We start from the raw sequence: 18,235 nt of genomic DNA, 5'->3' as shown, positions 1-18,235 counted from the left end.
AAGGATAAGCAATTCAAATTATTAGTACCCCATTCTCACTCAGAATGTAATCTAAACTGCTATTTTTATAACAATTCAAACCCAAACAACCTTGTGCTGAACTCCCCTGGAAACTCTTCAGATTCAATCCTCTGCTTTACTGGCCATGTTAAAGCTATGATAAATGAGTAATTCATTTTACAGGAGAGTGTTCACTTAAAATATTAAAATGAACAAACAAAAACCACACCAAAAACCCCACCCAACTCTGAAGTGAATTACTCTTATATCTCATAACCACAGTATTACATATTAAAGTTAATAATGTGAGATGCTAAGGGCAAAGGTGATGCCTAAGAGATCATTTTTTTTTTTCTCTCCTTTTGAGCTGAACTTTCCTCTGACATGAGCACTCCAGTTAGCTCCCAGGTCAACTGAGTAGTGAAAGTCTGTACAGAATATAGCACTGACCAAACTTTTTTTGTGCTTTCCTCTTCAAAGAGAAAATCAAAATCAAGATGGATTTGCTCTGGATAATGGACCATCAGAAAGAAATAATTTAGTTTGATAAAATAAAAAAATATCTAAATCTAGGAGCATTTTGGATGCCTTTACACCAGATGGTTTAAGATGAGAAGTTTGCAAGCCGAGATCATGGGAAAACAAAGCCATGATTGGCATGCCATAGCTAGATGATATCTCATTTAACTTCAGACATCCTCCGTGAAGAGGAATGAAGGAGCTACCTCAAATATTGCCATCAGACAACATTATTTCCTGCAAGAATATGCTAGACTTCCCAGTAGACATCAGAATAAATGGATGACCTTTTTAAAATTTTCTACAGAAGAAGTCAAAATACACAATCCAGGATTGCCCAGTCCTTGGGGGATGGTATGGGAAATCCAGCATCAAAACCCTCCTGCGTGGGAAGAAATGTGAGTGCAGTTCTGCCATTTCCTGGGCAGCGCTGTAATCACCCATGGGCTTTTCTGCAGCAGGTCTTGCTGGGGCTGACCTTACATGTACAGGACCTAGTGGTCCTGTAGATGTGTGTCTAGTGCAGGGCAATGTAGTGAATTGAGTGTAGCTGTCTCACCAGCTGGCTGTGACATCTCTGTAGGAACGGGGAATTGACCTGGTCTCATGTCCCAAGGGATGGAGGGACTGTCCTAAAGCACCAGCTGTGTTGCTGTCTAAAGGAGATGCTCGAATGAGGATCCCCTATTGTCAGGGGAAGGCAAGCTTCTCCCAAAGATGCCTTGAAGTGGGAGTGTGGTCTCATCTATCCTCTGGTGAACTTCATTTTCTTTGATTACTGCACAGAAGCAGTTATTTCCATTTGGAGGCCTAGCATTAGGTATATTTCTCAATCTGTTTTTCCCCTCAATAAGAACAAAGGAATTTTCAGTAGGTTTGTCATATTTTCTAGAGCATAGGCCAGGCACAAGAAACTAAAAAGAGCTGGGCTTTTTATTTTTTTTTAATAAGCTTTGAGCTTTTTTTTTCCAGTGAAACAACCGCAGGTTCATTTCCTTAATTCAGAGCTGATCTGGAGCTGAAGACAGAGCCTTGATATCTGACATTTTAACTGAACTACCTTTCTAGATTAAAGTATGACTATGATGAAATCTAAAGGCAGCTGTAGAATTGAAACTGCAATTTAAATCATTTAATATGCCTAATACAATCCTACCTATTTATCAATACTTATATATAAATACAATATTTATCTAGTTGGAAAAAGCTGGTTTCATCTGGTTAAATGCTAAAATAGTTTTGATGTAGCCTATAGAAAGATGGCTTGCACTTGTGATTTATTTCCCGGAATAGCTCACAATCCAGCATTACTGGCAATTACGTAACAGCAGGATGAAAGTTGTTCCAGTAAGACTAACTCATGCACGTAGGTTAAACACCCAGCTAGCCTGGCTTTGTAAGGAATTGAGGGATTAAACTAAGCACCACGGAAGAGAAAAACCTCAAAGGAAAAGTAATGTATGGGAAACAGTCTAGATTTGTATAGAGCATCCCAATGAAAATTGGAGTTTTGTTTAGGCTGGAAGTGTGAGAACACCACATCAGCTACAGGCTTTTAATGATTTCTTTATTCATTAGGCCGTTGTGACTTTGCATAATGAATTTTGCTCTTTTAATATTTTGCTCTTTTAATATTGGAGGATGCCACGTGAAAATAGGACAGTTGTCCTATCTAGTTCCTTGTGGGCCAAAAACCAGATTTTGAGAATCAACTGAAAGCAAAGAAGTGGCACAAAAATTCTGCAGTAGGAAGCCATTGCTTGTATGTCATACCTTTCTCAAATGCTGTATGCATAACAGCATCCTGAAGAAAACATAAAGAGTATGGGATAGTTGGGAGGGATGACCATAAAAATGTGCTATTTTTCACTTCTTCTGACCTGCCTATTAATGTCAAATATAATGAAATAAGTAAAAACATTTGTTTCTACTTTCTGATTGTGGACTCACTGAAATTAGGCATAATGAATTATGACCTCTTTTGTTCTGTGTATGTACTCTGATGTAAAATACACTGGCAAATTTAGGATCCATATTTCATTGGTGGTAGCAGCAGTGGTTGATGACGTATCAACTCAAATTTTGTACCTTCTCTCTAAACATGCCTTATGAAAGAAAAGAGTTTGAATTCTATTCTGGGATCATTTCAACAGCATGTAAAGTCTGCCTGCAGTGGAGTGGAAACATTCCTGAACTCCTTTTCTGCCTCCATTTGAACCTGGCAACAGTATTGCTCGTTTCAGAAATTATTGAGCATCTGCACAGCTTTACTCCATGTGAAGAGATCCAGGCTGTTCTTTGTTAGTTGCGCATTATCTTTTGTGCTCTCTACTGTCAGATAACAAATATGAAAGATTTGTCCTGCTTTAATTAAAAACAAAAGAGTTCAGAATTCAAGATCTGCCTATGTAAAAAATTAAGATAAATGCAAGTAGAATTAAAAAAAAGTGCTCAGTCTTGCATTCTATACTTGGATAAAAACACTTCAGAAATTGCATGCTTATTTAACTTATTTAACCCTCTGTTTAAAAGGTTTTAAAAGACGAAAATTATACCACAAACATTTTTTCCCCTTTATGCAAGGCTTTTTAATATGAACATTGACATAATAATGTTTAAGAAATGCTTGGCATAGCAATTTAGACTTTGGGACATTCAAATTGGTACATGAGCTGTTGAATATTGAGAACTTACAGTATAGATCTGGAAAGAAATTTGTGCAGAAAGTGAGATTGATCATACCACAGTTTCTTAAAACAGCATTTTTATCCTCCTGAGAAGAAAGTTATAGCTGTTAATGTGACCAAATTCAGTCCTTGACTGGTCTTTCTTGATTAGATTGATTAGGGTTACACAGGGCTTTATTTAAGCCCTTGGCTTTTAATTTTCAGACTGCTGTGAGGCACAATTTTGTCAGAAAACCAGCTAGGCTTTGGAAACCTGTATTTAAAAGGTTGAAGGAGGAGGACTGATGCTTCATGGTGGAGCAGGGATTCCCTGCAGCTCGTGGAGGGCTCAAATGGGAGGAGGTAAATGTCTCCTCAGGAGCTGCACCCCCTGGAGAGCCAACACCGAGTAGAGGAGCCAGGAAAGGAGGAGTCAAATTGGGCCTGGGAAGGGATGGAGGCATCTTTCACTAGTAAGATTTGTCTTTCCGCTCTTGGGAACCATTCCAAGATTTACTGAGGTTGCCGAAGAGTAGGAAGAGTGTTACCTTGTACTGTGCTGGCTGAAAGCAGGTAGCAGTGTCCACGAGATGGAAGCAGACATAAATTCTTGTGTACATTTCAAAGCTTGCATAGAGCTTATAGGCTTTAGTTGTATAAGAAAATGAAGGTACTGTTTAAATTCTCAAATCTGTATTTTATGCTTTGTTCATCTGGAGGTTATTTTATTTTTTGTTCATATTTTCTGATGGTTACATAGATTTCATTCTGGCAGCTTAATATTTCCTGAGCTTACTGTAGTGTGGCATTTAGTCATTATGCACAAGATTAAGCCTATGCCTCCCAGGAGCGGATGGGTGAAAATGTTATTGGTTTAAATGGAAAATTCACCAGATTAATTGTACAGTCTCTTTATTGGTAAGTGTTAAATGTTTGTTTCTTCCCCTGCTTCTCTCAATGTTTGAGATTTGAATTAATGGAAACCATCATGTTTTGTCATATGCCTGTGCCCAGGCATCTCAGTATCCAGCTTTGGATATGCTTGGCTGGTACTGGAACCCTTTGGGTTTTTTTTGGAGGGATAGAGACTGGTTATAAATCCTGAAGGAGGCAAGATATCTATCAACTGTGGTTTGAGTTTTGTTTGAGTACAGCCTGCAGGATCAATAATCTAGTACATGAATCAAAAATCAGACCTAGCAAGGCTAGGAAAGTATGGTTCCGGTAGTAAAATAAGAACCTGCATATATTAATGTGAAGACTCATTTCTGCTGTGTTTACTTTATGGTACAAATATGTCCACCAATAAAAATGAGTTCCTTTGGAAATGGGAGAAATATCTTAATACAATAAACTTCACTAAATTAAGAGCTCTAAATTTCAATGTTCAATTTTTTTCTGCAGCACTTAAGTTTCCAATCTTACAAATTGGACTGTCTATATTAAAATATATGACAAACCTAAGAAATCAGTTTTTCTTCATTCAGGAAATACTTGTTTCTGGCAGTGTCTCTCTCACTTCTGGTAAACTGACAGTTGCTCAGGGCTCACAGACTTGGCTCCAAGGAATTTGGATTTACTCTTAGAGCAGCGTCAAAGCTGTTGTTTTTTCTTCAGACAGACAATCTTCACAGTTTTCATCTGATTTTCATTCGAAATACTTTTTCATATTTTGGCCTGGAGTTGGGAGTTGGTGGGTATTTTTTGTGGTGGACTTCGTTCAGTTGGAATGAAAGAGGTTTTGCAACCCCAGAGATGCAAATGATGTATTGTGTGTTGCAAGTGACCTGATACCTAAGCTGCAAAAGATAGCTTTGCAATATTTCAGCTTAATTTTTATGAAGTTATCAGCAAAACAGCACCATGGGAAGTTTATTCTGCAAACATGCTTTTTGGTGCTGAAGCAGAATTACAGAGGAAACAAAAACTGGTCAATCTGTCTTACCATGCCCAACTTCAACTTCTGGTTTTGTTTTTAACAGTGGTGGGACTCCAACTCCAGCTTCAGATGCTGATGTTACCACACTGAGAGGTCAGTTTTCACCTAAGTCCTGTCAAGGTTGTTTCTGAATTACTTGAAAATGGAGCAATGTCTTGTGGATTTGTGAAAAAGCTGGGAATTTTTCCATCTCCAAATCATGCTTGTTCTGATCTGGTGTTCAGGTTACGTACTGACATTATTTTGTTACTAAATGAATTGTGAAAAATACTACCTGAGAAATCAGTCCTGGGGAGTTTTTCCTGCACTTACCTCGTGCTCCTAAAAATACTGTGCTGCTTCGACAGCACATTAGCATTTAATTCTGATTAGCATATTTGATACTTTTCCTGAGGCTCTTCAGGTGTTTCCTGTGCTGTTTCTCTCATAATGATGGGTATAGGAATCAAGTGTTACTACTTATGCTTGCTGAGCTCATGTGTATCTCCATGTACATGAGAAAAAATAACTATGCTGCTCGCTTTCAAATTCAGATGCAGCTGCCAATGTTCCTCCTCCTCATGAGGTCTCAATTGAGAGTCCTCCAGGTGACACCAGCCATGAGTTCGAAGATGCAGACACTACTGTGAGTATTTTTCTTTTTTTTTTTGTTTGGTTTAGCATTCTCTTGCCTTTGCTAAATAACATTCTGATCATTTGCATTTTCTAGTACTCGAAGATGTTTTAAGCATTATGTGTTAACACAAAGAATTCATAAAAGCAGGGCATGAACCTTGGAAACTTTTATATAACTTCCTAGGAAGGTATTATTTCATTTGCAGTAGTTTTGCAGCATACTTTTCCCCGTCCGTGTGAGAGAACAGATGAGTTATCAAGTGAAGATTTTGTTGGTGGTGTAGGACTAGACAGTGAATGCCAGAGACTTTGAAAGCTCCAGGAAGAATGTGTTACTCCCATGGAAACACGATGCTCCTTAAATTGCTGTCCTAGTGTTTGAAGTGTCCAAGTGCTACAATTACTTAGGACAGCAGAGATAGAAGGAATCTTCAAGGCTACCCAGGCTAATTCTCTGTTCCTTTTCCTCTACTGCCATAAGGGAATTTTTATTTAATATTTTAGAGTAATTCTCACCTTGATATCTAAAACACAACTCTGACACAGGCAAGCCTACAGCAAGTACTTGAAATGTCTCTGTAAAAGCAAGCTGGCTTTCACAAGTGCTGATCACCAGACAGGTCCTGGGGAAGTATTTGCTTCGAGGAAACAATTCCTCTAGATTAAAATTTAAGCCCAAACTCTAGATTCCAATTGCAGCGTGCTTGAGCCTACCTGACCACCAAAGAAAATTTTGCAAACCAGTGGTATGACTCAGCTGGCACTTGTTTTCATATAAATGCGAAACTCTCACTGGATTTACTGAGAAGCATACCAAGTTACATATGCTGCATATAATTGGAAGGTGATTTATAGTACTGGGCTTTAACTGTGCGCTGTTCAGTAACCTAGTATGGCTGAGAAACAATGCCGGGCCAAACTCCAGACTTTTTTCTAGAGCTTTCACGGGTGTCTGCTGAGCTTGATACTGTGATTTTAGGAATAAACACTGAGTATGAAATAGACAGCTTCTGACTCAGGTCCAGAGGCTGATTTTATATTTATGTACCACAAACACGTGTGATTTGGTCCCATGTAGACCGTTATTTTTTTCTGAAACAGAACTACCTGAGTGGAGAGTAGGAACACTCAGTAAATCAGAAAGAAACCAGAATTAGAGTGCTGCTGCTACAGTGTTTTCACTCTCTACAGTTACCTCTCACTTCATCATTGCTCTGAGCAGCCAAAACGCATTGCAGATGACATGACCAAGAGTGAGCAAAACTCATCTTCCACATTCATGAGTGTGCTTTTGTTTTTGGGGGACTGATAAATGATTCAGACTACAAGGATTTGCAAAGAGTCATGTAGCAGTAGAACATATGCAAGCTAAGTATATATTTATGAAATGATTGCTGGCTTTAAGCAGTGTACCAATCATTCTGGTTCTTAACAATGTTTTTTAGTTAAAAAGAGATGAGTAGGGGGAGAGAATTTAAGTAAAAATGTAAGAGGGCCCTAAACATTATACAAGTGCTCAGTGGTGGCAGCCAAGCTTTCTGGAACTTTTCCATTTCCTGCACCATATATAGCACAGGCTGCAGTTTTGCTGAAAACATCTGTTTTGCTGGCTCATTTTTTACTTTATAATAGAGAAAAGGCAACAGTTGCATGTAAATAGCAAAATACATTTTAGTTAACTTAAGCCAGCTTCCCCCGAATTCCAGACTTTTGTTCTAGAATAGAACCATGAAGCAAGATCTGTTTTCCTTGTCTTTCAGTATACCGCAGGAAATAGTACACTGGTTGTAAATACTGGGGAAAGAAGTAGAAAGGGCTCTTCCTGCGTTGCTCACTGATTCAAGTTAGATGAAAATTTCACTGGAAATCACTGTTGCTCTCAGCGGCCATGCTAGTTCCTGAAGCCAAATAACGCAGGGTATCTGTACAGGCTGTGCATGAAAAATGTAGAACTTGGTAAAGGAAAATTGTCTTCAAAGTGAGAAAGTAAACAGGAGCCTTGTGATAAATGGGTAAATCAGCCTGATTAGGCTCAAGTGACCCCTTAGTGTATCCTCAGATGCACTTCAGATTGGCTCTGCTGGGTTTCTCTTTGTAACTCAGGTCAACGAGATGACCTTGCACTAGAGCAAAGATGTGCAAATGGAAAATAGAAGTAATGGCAATACAAAATACTAAAAAATGTTCTGCCTCATTAGGTTGTCTTATTACCTTTCACCTGTCCCTGAGACTTTCTGGCACTCCTTTGTAGTGCATGGAAAAAGATGCGCTGATGGCTCAAGTAAGCATGCTGTGCTTTGGACTGCAGCTTCTGCATCATTAAGTAAATTCATCATGCCATCTATTTGGCCCACCAGTAGCACCCTGATATGTTCCCGTCCTTATGTTTTTTTGCTGTATTGTGGGTCAGAAAACCCTTCAGAACTGGAGAATTTTCTAACTCACATTAAAAAAAAAAAAAAGTCGTTTGGACCCGGGCTGAGCGGTGCAGTGTGCTGACAGCTGGCAGGACCACGTGTACATGCTGCCATATCTGGGGATGCTTTTCATCTGAAGTGAATCCAAGATAAGTAGAAATCTGTTCTGCAGTGGGTAAGGTGGATTTATTTCTTGGGAAAAAAGCCATGGTCAAATGGGAAAATAAAAAGCACTAAATCACCTTTTGCTTTCTCCTTTCTCTCCTTTTTGTCCAGATCAATAATGAGATAAATAAAGAGGATGAGACTCCAGTGAGACCTGTAACTGAACAGATGATTGAGTTCAGCATTGTGATTTTTGGAGAGAAGTACAGCGAGGAGCTGAGCGACCCAGACACTGCAAAGTATCAGCTGCTCTCTGAACAATTTGTTTCTCAGGTGATTTATCTCCCCTGAGTTCTTTTTCTTCTTGCTGACTCTGCAGACCAGTAGTAGCACATAGCATCTGTATTAGGACTGCTCTGCAGAACCAGCTTCAGGTTTTTGTTGCCTGAGGCAGGCTGGAAAATATTCACTATGAGAATGCCCTGCTTTGTCTGACATGCTGCCTTTTTAAGATAGTAGGGTTGTGTCAGGCATCGCAGATAGCACACCAGTTGCCAAACAACTTCAGTTTTCTTCTTATGTTTCTTACGAAATAGCATGCTTTCAGTTTTGTTAGCAAGCGAAAGAGGTAGAAGTAAACTTTTGGGGAGATCATGCTGCACCCCTGAATGGTTACTCCAAACAGAACACCTTTATGAGGCACTGCTTCCACCCCACTCTTTGCTGGCAAAATAAACTAAGCTAAGTGTTACTAACAAATGTAAGACAACTTGCCCTTTAGTTCTTCTATAGTCCTGTTTCTACCAGGGTTAACTTTGGCTTCGCCATCCTCTCAGAATTTTTAAGCACCTCTTCCTGTCAGTGTCATAGTAGTAGAGCTTTTTAAGTCACACAGAAGTGACAAGATTCTTCTTTGCCTCTTGGTGCACCTTCGTTAGTTCTTCAAGTTCTGAGATCTGAAAATCTTAACTTCAAAGATATATTTAGAATCATAGAATCACAGAATTTAGCATCTCTCTAGTGACCAGTCTCTGCGGAGTATTTATTTCAGATCTTGTTCAGGTTTGAATTCTTCAATCACGTAGTTGATTTGAAACTAGAGAGTGAAAAATACAGTTTGATAGTGTTGGCAAACCAGACTGCCCACGCTCTCCAAATGACAGGACATGAATCATCTGCAGCTCAGAGCCATCAGGCTGTGCTGGGGCAGTGCTAGAAGGCAGCCCCAGTAATTCAGGTGCAGCACTGCACCAATATAATGTGCAGGCAGAAGGCAGACGGGTCCATCAATACCTGTTCATGTGGGCATGCTCTGGGTGTCCTACAAAATCTGAGCCCTTAAATGGGATTTAGAAAATCTTAATTTAAACATGAATTGTCCAGATTTTTGACTGCAGAAGAAACTCCAACATCAAGCAAGAGAATCTGTCTATGCTGAGTAGGTTGTAAGTGAGGGACTCAAAAACAACAGAACTTGTCCGTTATTTTCACTCAGGAGCAGCATTTCGTTGAATGAATCATTCTGCACTGCAGTGAGATGCTGTTTGAAATCTAGGCTGCTGAGAAAACTCTTGTTCTTCATTAATGTCCATGATCAACAGTGTATACGGACACATTTTAAACCTTCCAACTTCAGAAAAGTTCTTAAGCACATGCTTAAATCCCACTGGAGTCAATGGGAATGAACTGTAGTTTAGACTCTTAGACATGAATTTCAAAGAAAAATACATATGTGCATGTATATATATACATATATATGCAAATAACCATATATATGTGCATATATGAATGATTTATTAAACCTTAATTTCAAGTTAATTTAATTTTGATCAAATTGATTGCTTTTATTTGTATACTACATAAAAAGTTATTGGCCCACCAACATACAAAGATACACTTAAAGTGCAGTCTGCTGCTGTCTCCTGAGTTACTTCTCCCTATTGTTTTATTTATTTGTTTTACTTTCTTTTTTAATTTATAATGATGGCAATTTTCTTACCAACATTTTCTTAGGGCAGGGAGTTTGTCTTTCCTTTCTCCTGGGTGAAGCATCCAGGGTACTAGACAGTGGGATCATCTTTATTCTAGCTTTGTTTCCTTCTTAGTTCCATTTAGTTGGGGTTCTCTGTTGAATTCCTTTCGCTGGGGCTCACCCTGTGCCAGATCCTGGGCCAGATGGGAAAGAGATGTACTCTTCAACTGCAGCCAGAAAGCATCACCATGACTGTCACAAGTTGCTAGCCTAGACTAGACATCTTAATTTTCCTAGTTGTGTGGCCAAGTAGCAATGCCATGGAGTGTGTGTGTGGAAGAAATGTCAGATGGGACAGAGTCCACCTGGCACGTGGATGTTCCACTCCTTTGATCCCTTGCCTGGTTTTCTTTGAGCTTGGATGAAGAAGCTATTTAAAAAACAAAAAGAAAAGAAAGTCGGCAGTGCTCAGATTGTTTAAATCTCATCAGAGACTGTTTAAAAATAGGGAGAATAGGGAGGGGATGAAGAATTTGAAGAGTAGAAAATAATTCTCAACTGGCAAGGATCTTTCAGGAGGAAAAATACCAAAGCCAGCATGAACCTGTACTATTATGTTTCTTGTTTTTGTCAACACAATTATGTATTGAATTGGGCCAGGACATGCTACTATTCTGCTCTTGGTCTTCCTTTCTGAGTAGCACCACCAGTCACTCCTGAGCCCTCTGTATGTTTAGGGCAGTGAGGATGAGCCATGTTTTGCACTATGTAATGCATCTGGGCATCTTTGGAATCTGAGATCCCTGTTCCGACAGTGGCTGTTGCTGCTTCCCTTGTTCTGGTTGCCAAGGTCTGAAGCGTTTTTCCTGAATTTGTTTAAATCCAAAGAGATTTAGGAGGTAATGGAATTTTTGGGAGCATAAAAGGGTTTGTGCTGCATAAATAAGAGAGTGAATATCATCTTTGCAGATGTTGGACAGATCTCTGCAGGGTCTGTTTTAATTCCCCCCTTACCCTCTTTTAATGTTTGTATACAATTCTTGGGGAATGCTAGATGATGTGCTTCGTCATTTTGCTTTTTCTTTTGTAATACTAAAACAATGACACCAAAACTCCCCAATGAAGAGAATATTTAACCATTTTTTCCCATTAGAAATAGAATCTCAGATGCATTTTTAGAATTTTAGAAAACGTTCAAAATACTTTCTGATTTTTCACTACAAGGAATAGATGGAGGAGACTTGTATTAATACTTTTTTCCCTTTAAAATAGATCCAAAATGTATTTGAAGGACTACCTGGATACAAAAACATCCATGTCCTGGAATTCAGGTAAAAAGATACTGATGCAAATGTTGTGGTTGAGACACATCATGTCTGATGGCGCAACGTGCTAGCACCGCACTTGGAAGAATGTCAGGGCAAGGGAATTTCTAGGATGTGTTAATCAAAGGAAGAGTGCTTTCGTACTGGTACCTGTGTGCAGAGGTCAAAGTAGACATACAGAATTGAATATAAATGCCATTGTCTCTTTTCTGCTTCTCACCCGCTACAGAACCTCACTTGATATGCTTGCTTTCATTTTAAGGCAAGATATTTGGGAATCACACCTAAAATTAGAAGAGGTGTTTTCTAATTTAAAATCGATATTTGATACTGTTTACAAGTCCTAGTCTTAAAAAAATTTCCATGTTCTTCCCTGTTTAGAAAATGTGCTGTGTTTACTTTTCCTTTCAACTTCTTGATGTTAATTTGGGATGACTATAAAGGCTGTGTTTGAAGTATGTAAAGATTTTTCTCCCTTTGATCGAAGCAAAGGCAGGTGAATGCTTTAACTCTCTTCAGTCTCATAAATATCGTTTAAAGGAGTAGTTTTCTCAATTCAGTTTATGATTCAGAATTACACTTTAAGTTACTCTGGGGGAAAAAGAAGGGGATCCAGTGTATTATTTATCAAACATCTGATTTGTGAGTTTTGGTATATATGGATCACAAATTATGACTGAATTGACTGGATATGACTTTCAGAATCCAGTGAGGCTTTTTGTGAGTCAATCTAAATTGTGTTTTCTATGTGAGACTCTGTAAGCTGTATTCCTTAAAATATTCCAGCCAGTAAATTCTAACCAGAATACTTCCAGATAACAAAACAGCTATAGTGATGAAGTTTCTATGGTTGGAACCATATGGTTGGACACTGTTCCAACAATACTGTCAAAAAAGGATGGTATAGCAATCAATCTTGAAGCAATAAGGCAGGAATGTTCCCTGTGGATTGATGAACTCCACTTTGTTGTGGCTGTAAGACAATAATTACCTGACTTGATGAGACTGATTCATAGATACATAGTAATTATCCCTGCATCTGCAAGGAAAACAGAATGACAGAATGTCTTCAGCCCTCAGTGGAGCCCGAAGGCAGGTTTGTCTTTTCAGTTCCTCCTTTCACTTCTGGCTAGATTCACAACAAGCTGGGGCAATGACATGGGGAAACCCTGCTGAAGCTCTGCCTGGGAGGTTAAACCTTCCATCTCAGTATTTGCAGTCTAACACATTTACAAGCTTTCTGTTCGTTTCAGAAGAAAAATAAAAGGTTGGTATTTCTGGCAAGATACCAAAGCTGCTTTCTGTGCTCTGCTGTGCGTGTCAAGCAGCCTGTTTGTAAACTAACCTTTAGGTAGAATTGATAATTGTTGTTTCTTGTGTTACTGGCAGTAATTTAACTGCATTATTTGCACTACAATGCAATGGTTCTGCTCTGATACCTTGTGATCAATAGGAAGCATCTCAATTCAGTAAAAGCAGAACAGTTTATTATGCAACTTTAAATCATTTTTCTGTATTGATTTTCAAATTTGTGTGCCCCATAAAATATAAAAGTAAATTTGGTGAAGTTAGACCTTAAAGAAATAGTAACATTGATTTAACAGGTTTTGCTGTTGTATTTTATTTCTCTATTCAGCTCTCCTGAGGAGGACAGGTAAAGACAATATTTTTATATGTATTTTTATTATACAGATGAGAAAGCACATGTTAGCTGGAGGACACTGTCTTGGGAACTTGTGGTTTTGGCTACACAAAAACCACAAACCCAGCAAAAATACTGTGTGAGGGACTTCTACCAGAAACTATAAGTAACCAATCTGGTTTGATTACAAATAAACAGGCTGCTTATCAGAAACTGCTTGAGGAAAACCCTTCTAAACACAAGTCAGCTATTGGGCTACCTTTTGTATAAGGATCTCTTGGGAAGAAAACAAAATTGCTTAATAATTATTGAAGGTCTTTATAATTAGAAGCAAAATTTTAGATAGATGAAGGAAGATTATTATTAGAGAAATAAAAATTGGTAAGAAAACCATAGTTATCCAGCAAAGGCAGTTGACTCAGCATCTTCAAGGCCATAGTTGCTGCTCATCTTAGCAGTAATTTGCACACATTTCTTGGCAGAATATGGGAACAGCATGGACTTGATTTTTGGTACATATGTGCAAATTGAGCATCCTAAATTTTCCTCTTTGATATTCGAGGAATATCACAGACAAAAAATTAAACCTCAGCCTTTATATTACTAGTAGTATTACTTTCTTTTGTGTATTCCTCAGCAAAGCCATAACCCGTTTCTACAAACTGTACCACAGAGAACGAACATTTTAATTTTAGAAGAAAGGTACTGAGCAAATCTGTTCACAATCAATAGTGAGTGACAGCTATGCTTTGTTACTCTGTATTTCTGCGGAATAAGATGCATGCAACAATTCAGAAAGGTTGTGTTCCAAATACCAGACATTATAGCCTTTTCCAGTCAGAGGATGGTGTCGTTATTAGTTTGCAATTATTAACTGCAACTGACAGCAGAGTTGTATTAAATCTAAATGTTATTAAATGTTATTCTTTGACTACATTGCTGTATTCCATCTTTGCTTTGCCTTTTCACTACTGCTGTCTTTTTTCATTTCCTCTACTGACACTAAGTGCCCAGGGTGAGTCTACAGTGGGTTCAATTCAGTAATAGCGCCAGCAGCAAAACTTCATCAGGCCCCTGGCTTTGGTCAGTGTTTGCTGATGATGTCTTTGCTGTACCTGGCACTGGGGCTTTAGAGACATCCCTGAACAGAGCAGTTACTTTAGCAATACAGTCCAGCTCGGTGGAATGAGGGAAACCTGTCTTTGGAGCATGTTTTCCTAGCACTTCATAGATTACTTCACTTTATTGCTGCTCTCTGTGTATGGCCAAAGTATGTTCTGTTTCCTAAGGCTCCCCTGTTCTTATGCCCAGTGTATGTTAATCTGATTGCTACCTAACTTTGTTACGTTGAAGAGGACATCCAGGTGTATTTAGGAGAACACCACTAAGAAAATGAAGGAGAGTCAATATGAAAAAGCTAAGCTGTATGCAGATATGAAACTATCATAGAATGGCTTGAGTCAGAAGGGACCTTAAAGACCATCCATTTCCAATCCCCTGCCATGGGTAGAGTTGCCATCCACTAGTTCAGGCTTTCCAGGGCCCCACCTTTGTTAAAGAACAAATGATAAATGAGTGTAGAAAAACTTTACCAATTGCAAAGTGTATTAAATGCCATCTAAGTGTGGCTAAAGGTATTATTTAAAGCAGATTGACACTGCACAGTGACAGCGATTGTTTCGATCTCTTCATGGTCCCTCTATACCATTCAGAAGTAGAAACACAGGGCTGGCACCAGACTCTGGTCATGCTCTGGTAGCCTTTTTCTTGAGAATTTATCAGTGGTAGAAAACATAGTCAGACAGATACAAGTGTGAAACGAATTAATTTTTTTTTTAGCTACAATGCTTAAAAGCAATATAATTTTATTTTCTCAAGGGGTACCGACACAGGTTCTTTGAAAAAAAAATCATTGCATTTGCTATACTTGAAAAACCTTGCTGCTCTCATCAGTGTTCTTTCTTTTTGTAAAACCAAAGCGGGGTGGAAGTTCACTATGCTGTTACATTTGATGGAGAAGCCATCAGCAATGCCACTTGGGACCTGATTAACCTTCATTCCAACAAGGTGGAGGACAACTCCTTTATGGGCATAGAGGATAATCCAACAGTTGTTTACACCATCAGTGATTTCCAAGATTATATTGCTGAAATCCTCCAGAAAAATGCCTTGCTTGAAAACACTTCCTTGACGTTAGACCCTAACTCTCTCCAACTTATAAACGGTGAGTACTGTTTATGATTCAGCTGCCCTCTGAATAATTAAAAAGGAACTACAAACACAAATGTGTTGCAGTTTGTTTTGCTCTAATGTTAACCAGGTCAAGTCATTAGCAGTAGTGTCCCATGCTCAGTCCATTACATTTGTCTTTTCAAATTTTCCTTTGACACCGTTTGTAGAATGCAGTTCCTATAATACTTCATCAACTAACAGGAATAGAAAGGAGGTGTAGTTCATGTGATGCATACTGCTTTCACCATGAAGATGACCTTCAGCATAGTAGGTTTGTATTTGCCTTGAGCAGCACAAGGAAAATACCTGGCTTATTGTTGAATATAGAAAGATCCTGCCATAGCTGGTGGAGGATCAGGAGTGTCCCATCCCTCTGTTCTCGTCTTTTTTCTGTACTTCCTGTGAGTGATCTAGGAATACTTCCAGAAACAAAATCTCTATGGCAAACTTTCTGAAAATGTCTCACAAATCTGAAATCGTGGTTTTTCAGTCTAAACAAATTGTTCTAAACCAATTTCTTCACACTGCTACTGCAGCTTTTATAGTCTACGTATTTATATTTTCCTAGTGAAAGAAATATTACACCCTACCCAAGAAGATCCATCCTGGATTACTGAGCATCCAGCTGTGTTGGAGCATGTGGAGTTTGATGTGAGTATGGTTCTGAGCAGTGGCCTTTTAATTTGTCATCTGTCCTTTGCATACATTCAAACAGCTTAATTCAGCAAGATGAAATTAAAACCAGCACTCAGAGCTTCTCTATCATATTGTTTATGTGGAATATGTAGTCAGGAAGGCACATTGTACGGAGGAGCAAAACCTCTGGTGAAATCTTTCATCTGATAATTTTCTATCTGTTGCACAACAGTTTCCTTCATCTTATAGTACATGGCTGTCCAGCCATGACTTGCTCTTAAGGCTTTCTTTGTCTGTTTTTGTCATAATGTTTAGGTTGTAAATTGCTCAAAAACAAAAAAAAAATTGACCCACAGCACTACCTTTTTTTGGAAGGTGAGAAAGAGTTTTAAGCACTAAAGCTAGCTGCTAGAAGAGGTAAAAGGATGAGTTTTATGCTTCTTTTTTATTGTTTTATTTTACTTGCAAGTTCTTTGTTCAGGTTTTAAAAGATATCCGCATCCTTGATGCCAGGAAGGTGTCTTAGTTTCAGCTGGAACTGAATTGTTTTCTTCAGAATGTCTAGTATGATGCTATGTTTTCTTCTAGGAGAAAAACAATATTGATAACACATTGATGTTTATTTACAGTTGCTGCTAAGTGGTGTTGTACAGAGCCAAGGCCACTCTCAGTGGAGGGGCCAATCAGCTGGGAGGGAATAGAATTAGGACAGCTGACTTAAACTGGCCAAAGGGATATTCCATACCATACGGTGTCATGCAGAAGGAGTTTTAAGGGAGTGGGAGTTCTTCTGGCTCTCTTCTGTTGTTTGGGGTCTAGCTGGGCATCAGACAGGGGGTAGTGAGCAATTGCTTGTACATCACTTCTCATATACATCTATATATAAATAGTCATAACTGTTTTCCTTTTCTCTATTTTATCAAATACTTTTATCTCACGAGTTCTACTTTTTTTTAATTCTCTCCCCCATCCCACTGGGAAGAGGGGCGATGAGCAGACAACAGAGTGGTGCTGAGCCACTGTCCGGGTTAAACCACAACACAAAGGAAACACAGAAAATTGATAGGCACTGGTTTCTGGTTCTTTTTTTTTGAAAATGTATAATTATCTCATCTGAACACTTCTGGAACAGTTCAGGACATAGATTAAAGTTCCCCATTGGACAGGAGAGTTAGTCCCCTGAACATGTCTGTACAATGCAGTGGGGCTTCAAACAGAGATACCAAGTGAGGTGCCAGTGATGAAGAGATTGAATTAATTAGTTCTGCTGACAGCTGAATGGTGGGGCATTGTCTGGGCCTAAGGATTTACCCAGTAGGTTTCTGCTCTGTTATGTAACACACACGCCTTCCAAAAATAATTGAGCACAGTTCATGCCACAAAACCCAGTTCCACCTATATTTGCTGATAGGTTTTCACTAAGCTCACTATGAGATGCTATTATGAGCACAAACAAGCTTTATTCCAGGCAAACTTCTGTAATATTTATAGAAGCAAAATTCTTAGTGACTTCACAGAAGCCAGTGGTGTCTGTTCTATTGATCACAGACAGAATATACTCAACTTTGTTGTCAGTTTCCCCTGATTTTTTTGAACTATTAGTTTTGAAAATGCAAATTTGTATGGATTTGCTGTACGTGGCTTAAACGTGTGGATTTAACTTTCAGGGAAGGGCTTTCGATTTACTAGAACTATCTAACTGTATTAAAATGTTGCCTATGTTTATTTTCACAAGACAATTCTGCTATTTCTATACTGACATATATAGGCAAGAAGATTTTGTAGTAGAGATAGCTTTGCAATGTCATTTAGTTTTAAACAAATTTTAGGGAATAGTACATACAAGAAATATTACTGATGTGTACAGTGTGTCATACACAGACAACTGGGAAGTAATTTCAGATAGATCTAAGAAAAATCATAAACTGCTTAAACAATAAGCAAGGCTGAAATGATTAGTCAGTTATTTGCACAGATATCAAACCGTTGAGGTTCAAGTAGATAATGTTACATAGTTACAACTGTTACCTATGAAAAAGTTTAGCTATTTTTTGTGGCTGATTTGGGAATGAGTTGGATTTGTATAATCATACAGAGTCATGACATAATGTGGGACTATCATTACTTCATCTTATTGCTAGCAGATGGTACCAACTGATCATTAATT

General features: G+C 38.5%; 1 protein-coding gene across 5 annotated transcripts in view; it reads left to right on the top strand.

Moving 5' to 3' along the window:
- The window catches only part of IMPG2 (interphotoreceptor matrix proteoglycan 2), a 53,925-nt gene that overhangs the window by 23,442 nt on the left and 12,248 nt on the right, over positions 1–18,235 (top strand). For all 5 annotated transcript variants that reach the window (XR_002439747.1, XM_021400104.1, XM_021400088.1 and 2 more), the window contains 6 exons: positions 5,168–5,217; positions 5,658–5,749; positions 8,433–8,594; positions 11,506–11,564; positions 15,180–15,424; positions 16,001–16,083. Coding sequence is in view for 4 of the 5 variants with exons in the window: in XM_021400104.1 (XP_021255779.1) it covers positions 5,168–5,217; positions 5,658–5,749; positions 8,433–8,594; positions 11,506–11,564; positions 15,180–15,424; positions 16,001–16,083 (691 nt within the window). In the remaining variant the exon portion in view is untranslated. The remainder of the gene's footprint in view (positions 1–5,167; positions 5,218–5,657; positions 5,750–8,432; positions 8,595–11,505; positions 11,565–15,179; positions 15,425–16,000; positions 16,084–18,235) is intronic.

The sequence above is a fragment of the Numida meleagris genome, chromosome 1 (assembly GCF_002078875.1).
Source record: "Numida meleagris isolate 19003 breed g44 Domestic line chromosome 1, NumMel1.0, whole genome shotgun sequence".
Classification (NCBI taxonomy): Eukaryota; Metazoa; Chordata; class Aves; order Galliformes; family Numididae; genus Numida; species Numida meleagris.
This window is presented reverse-complemented; position numbering and strand designations above follow the sequence as displayed.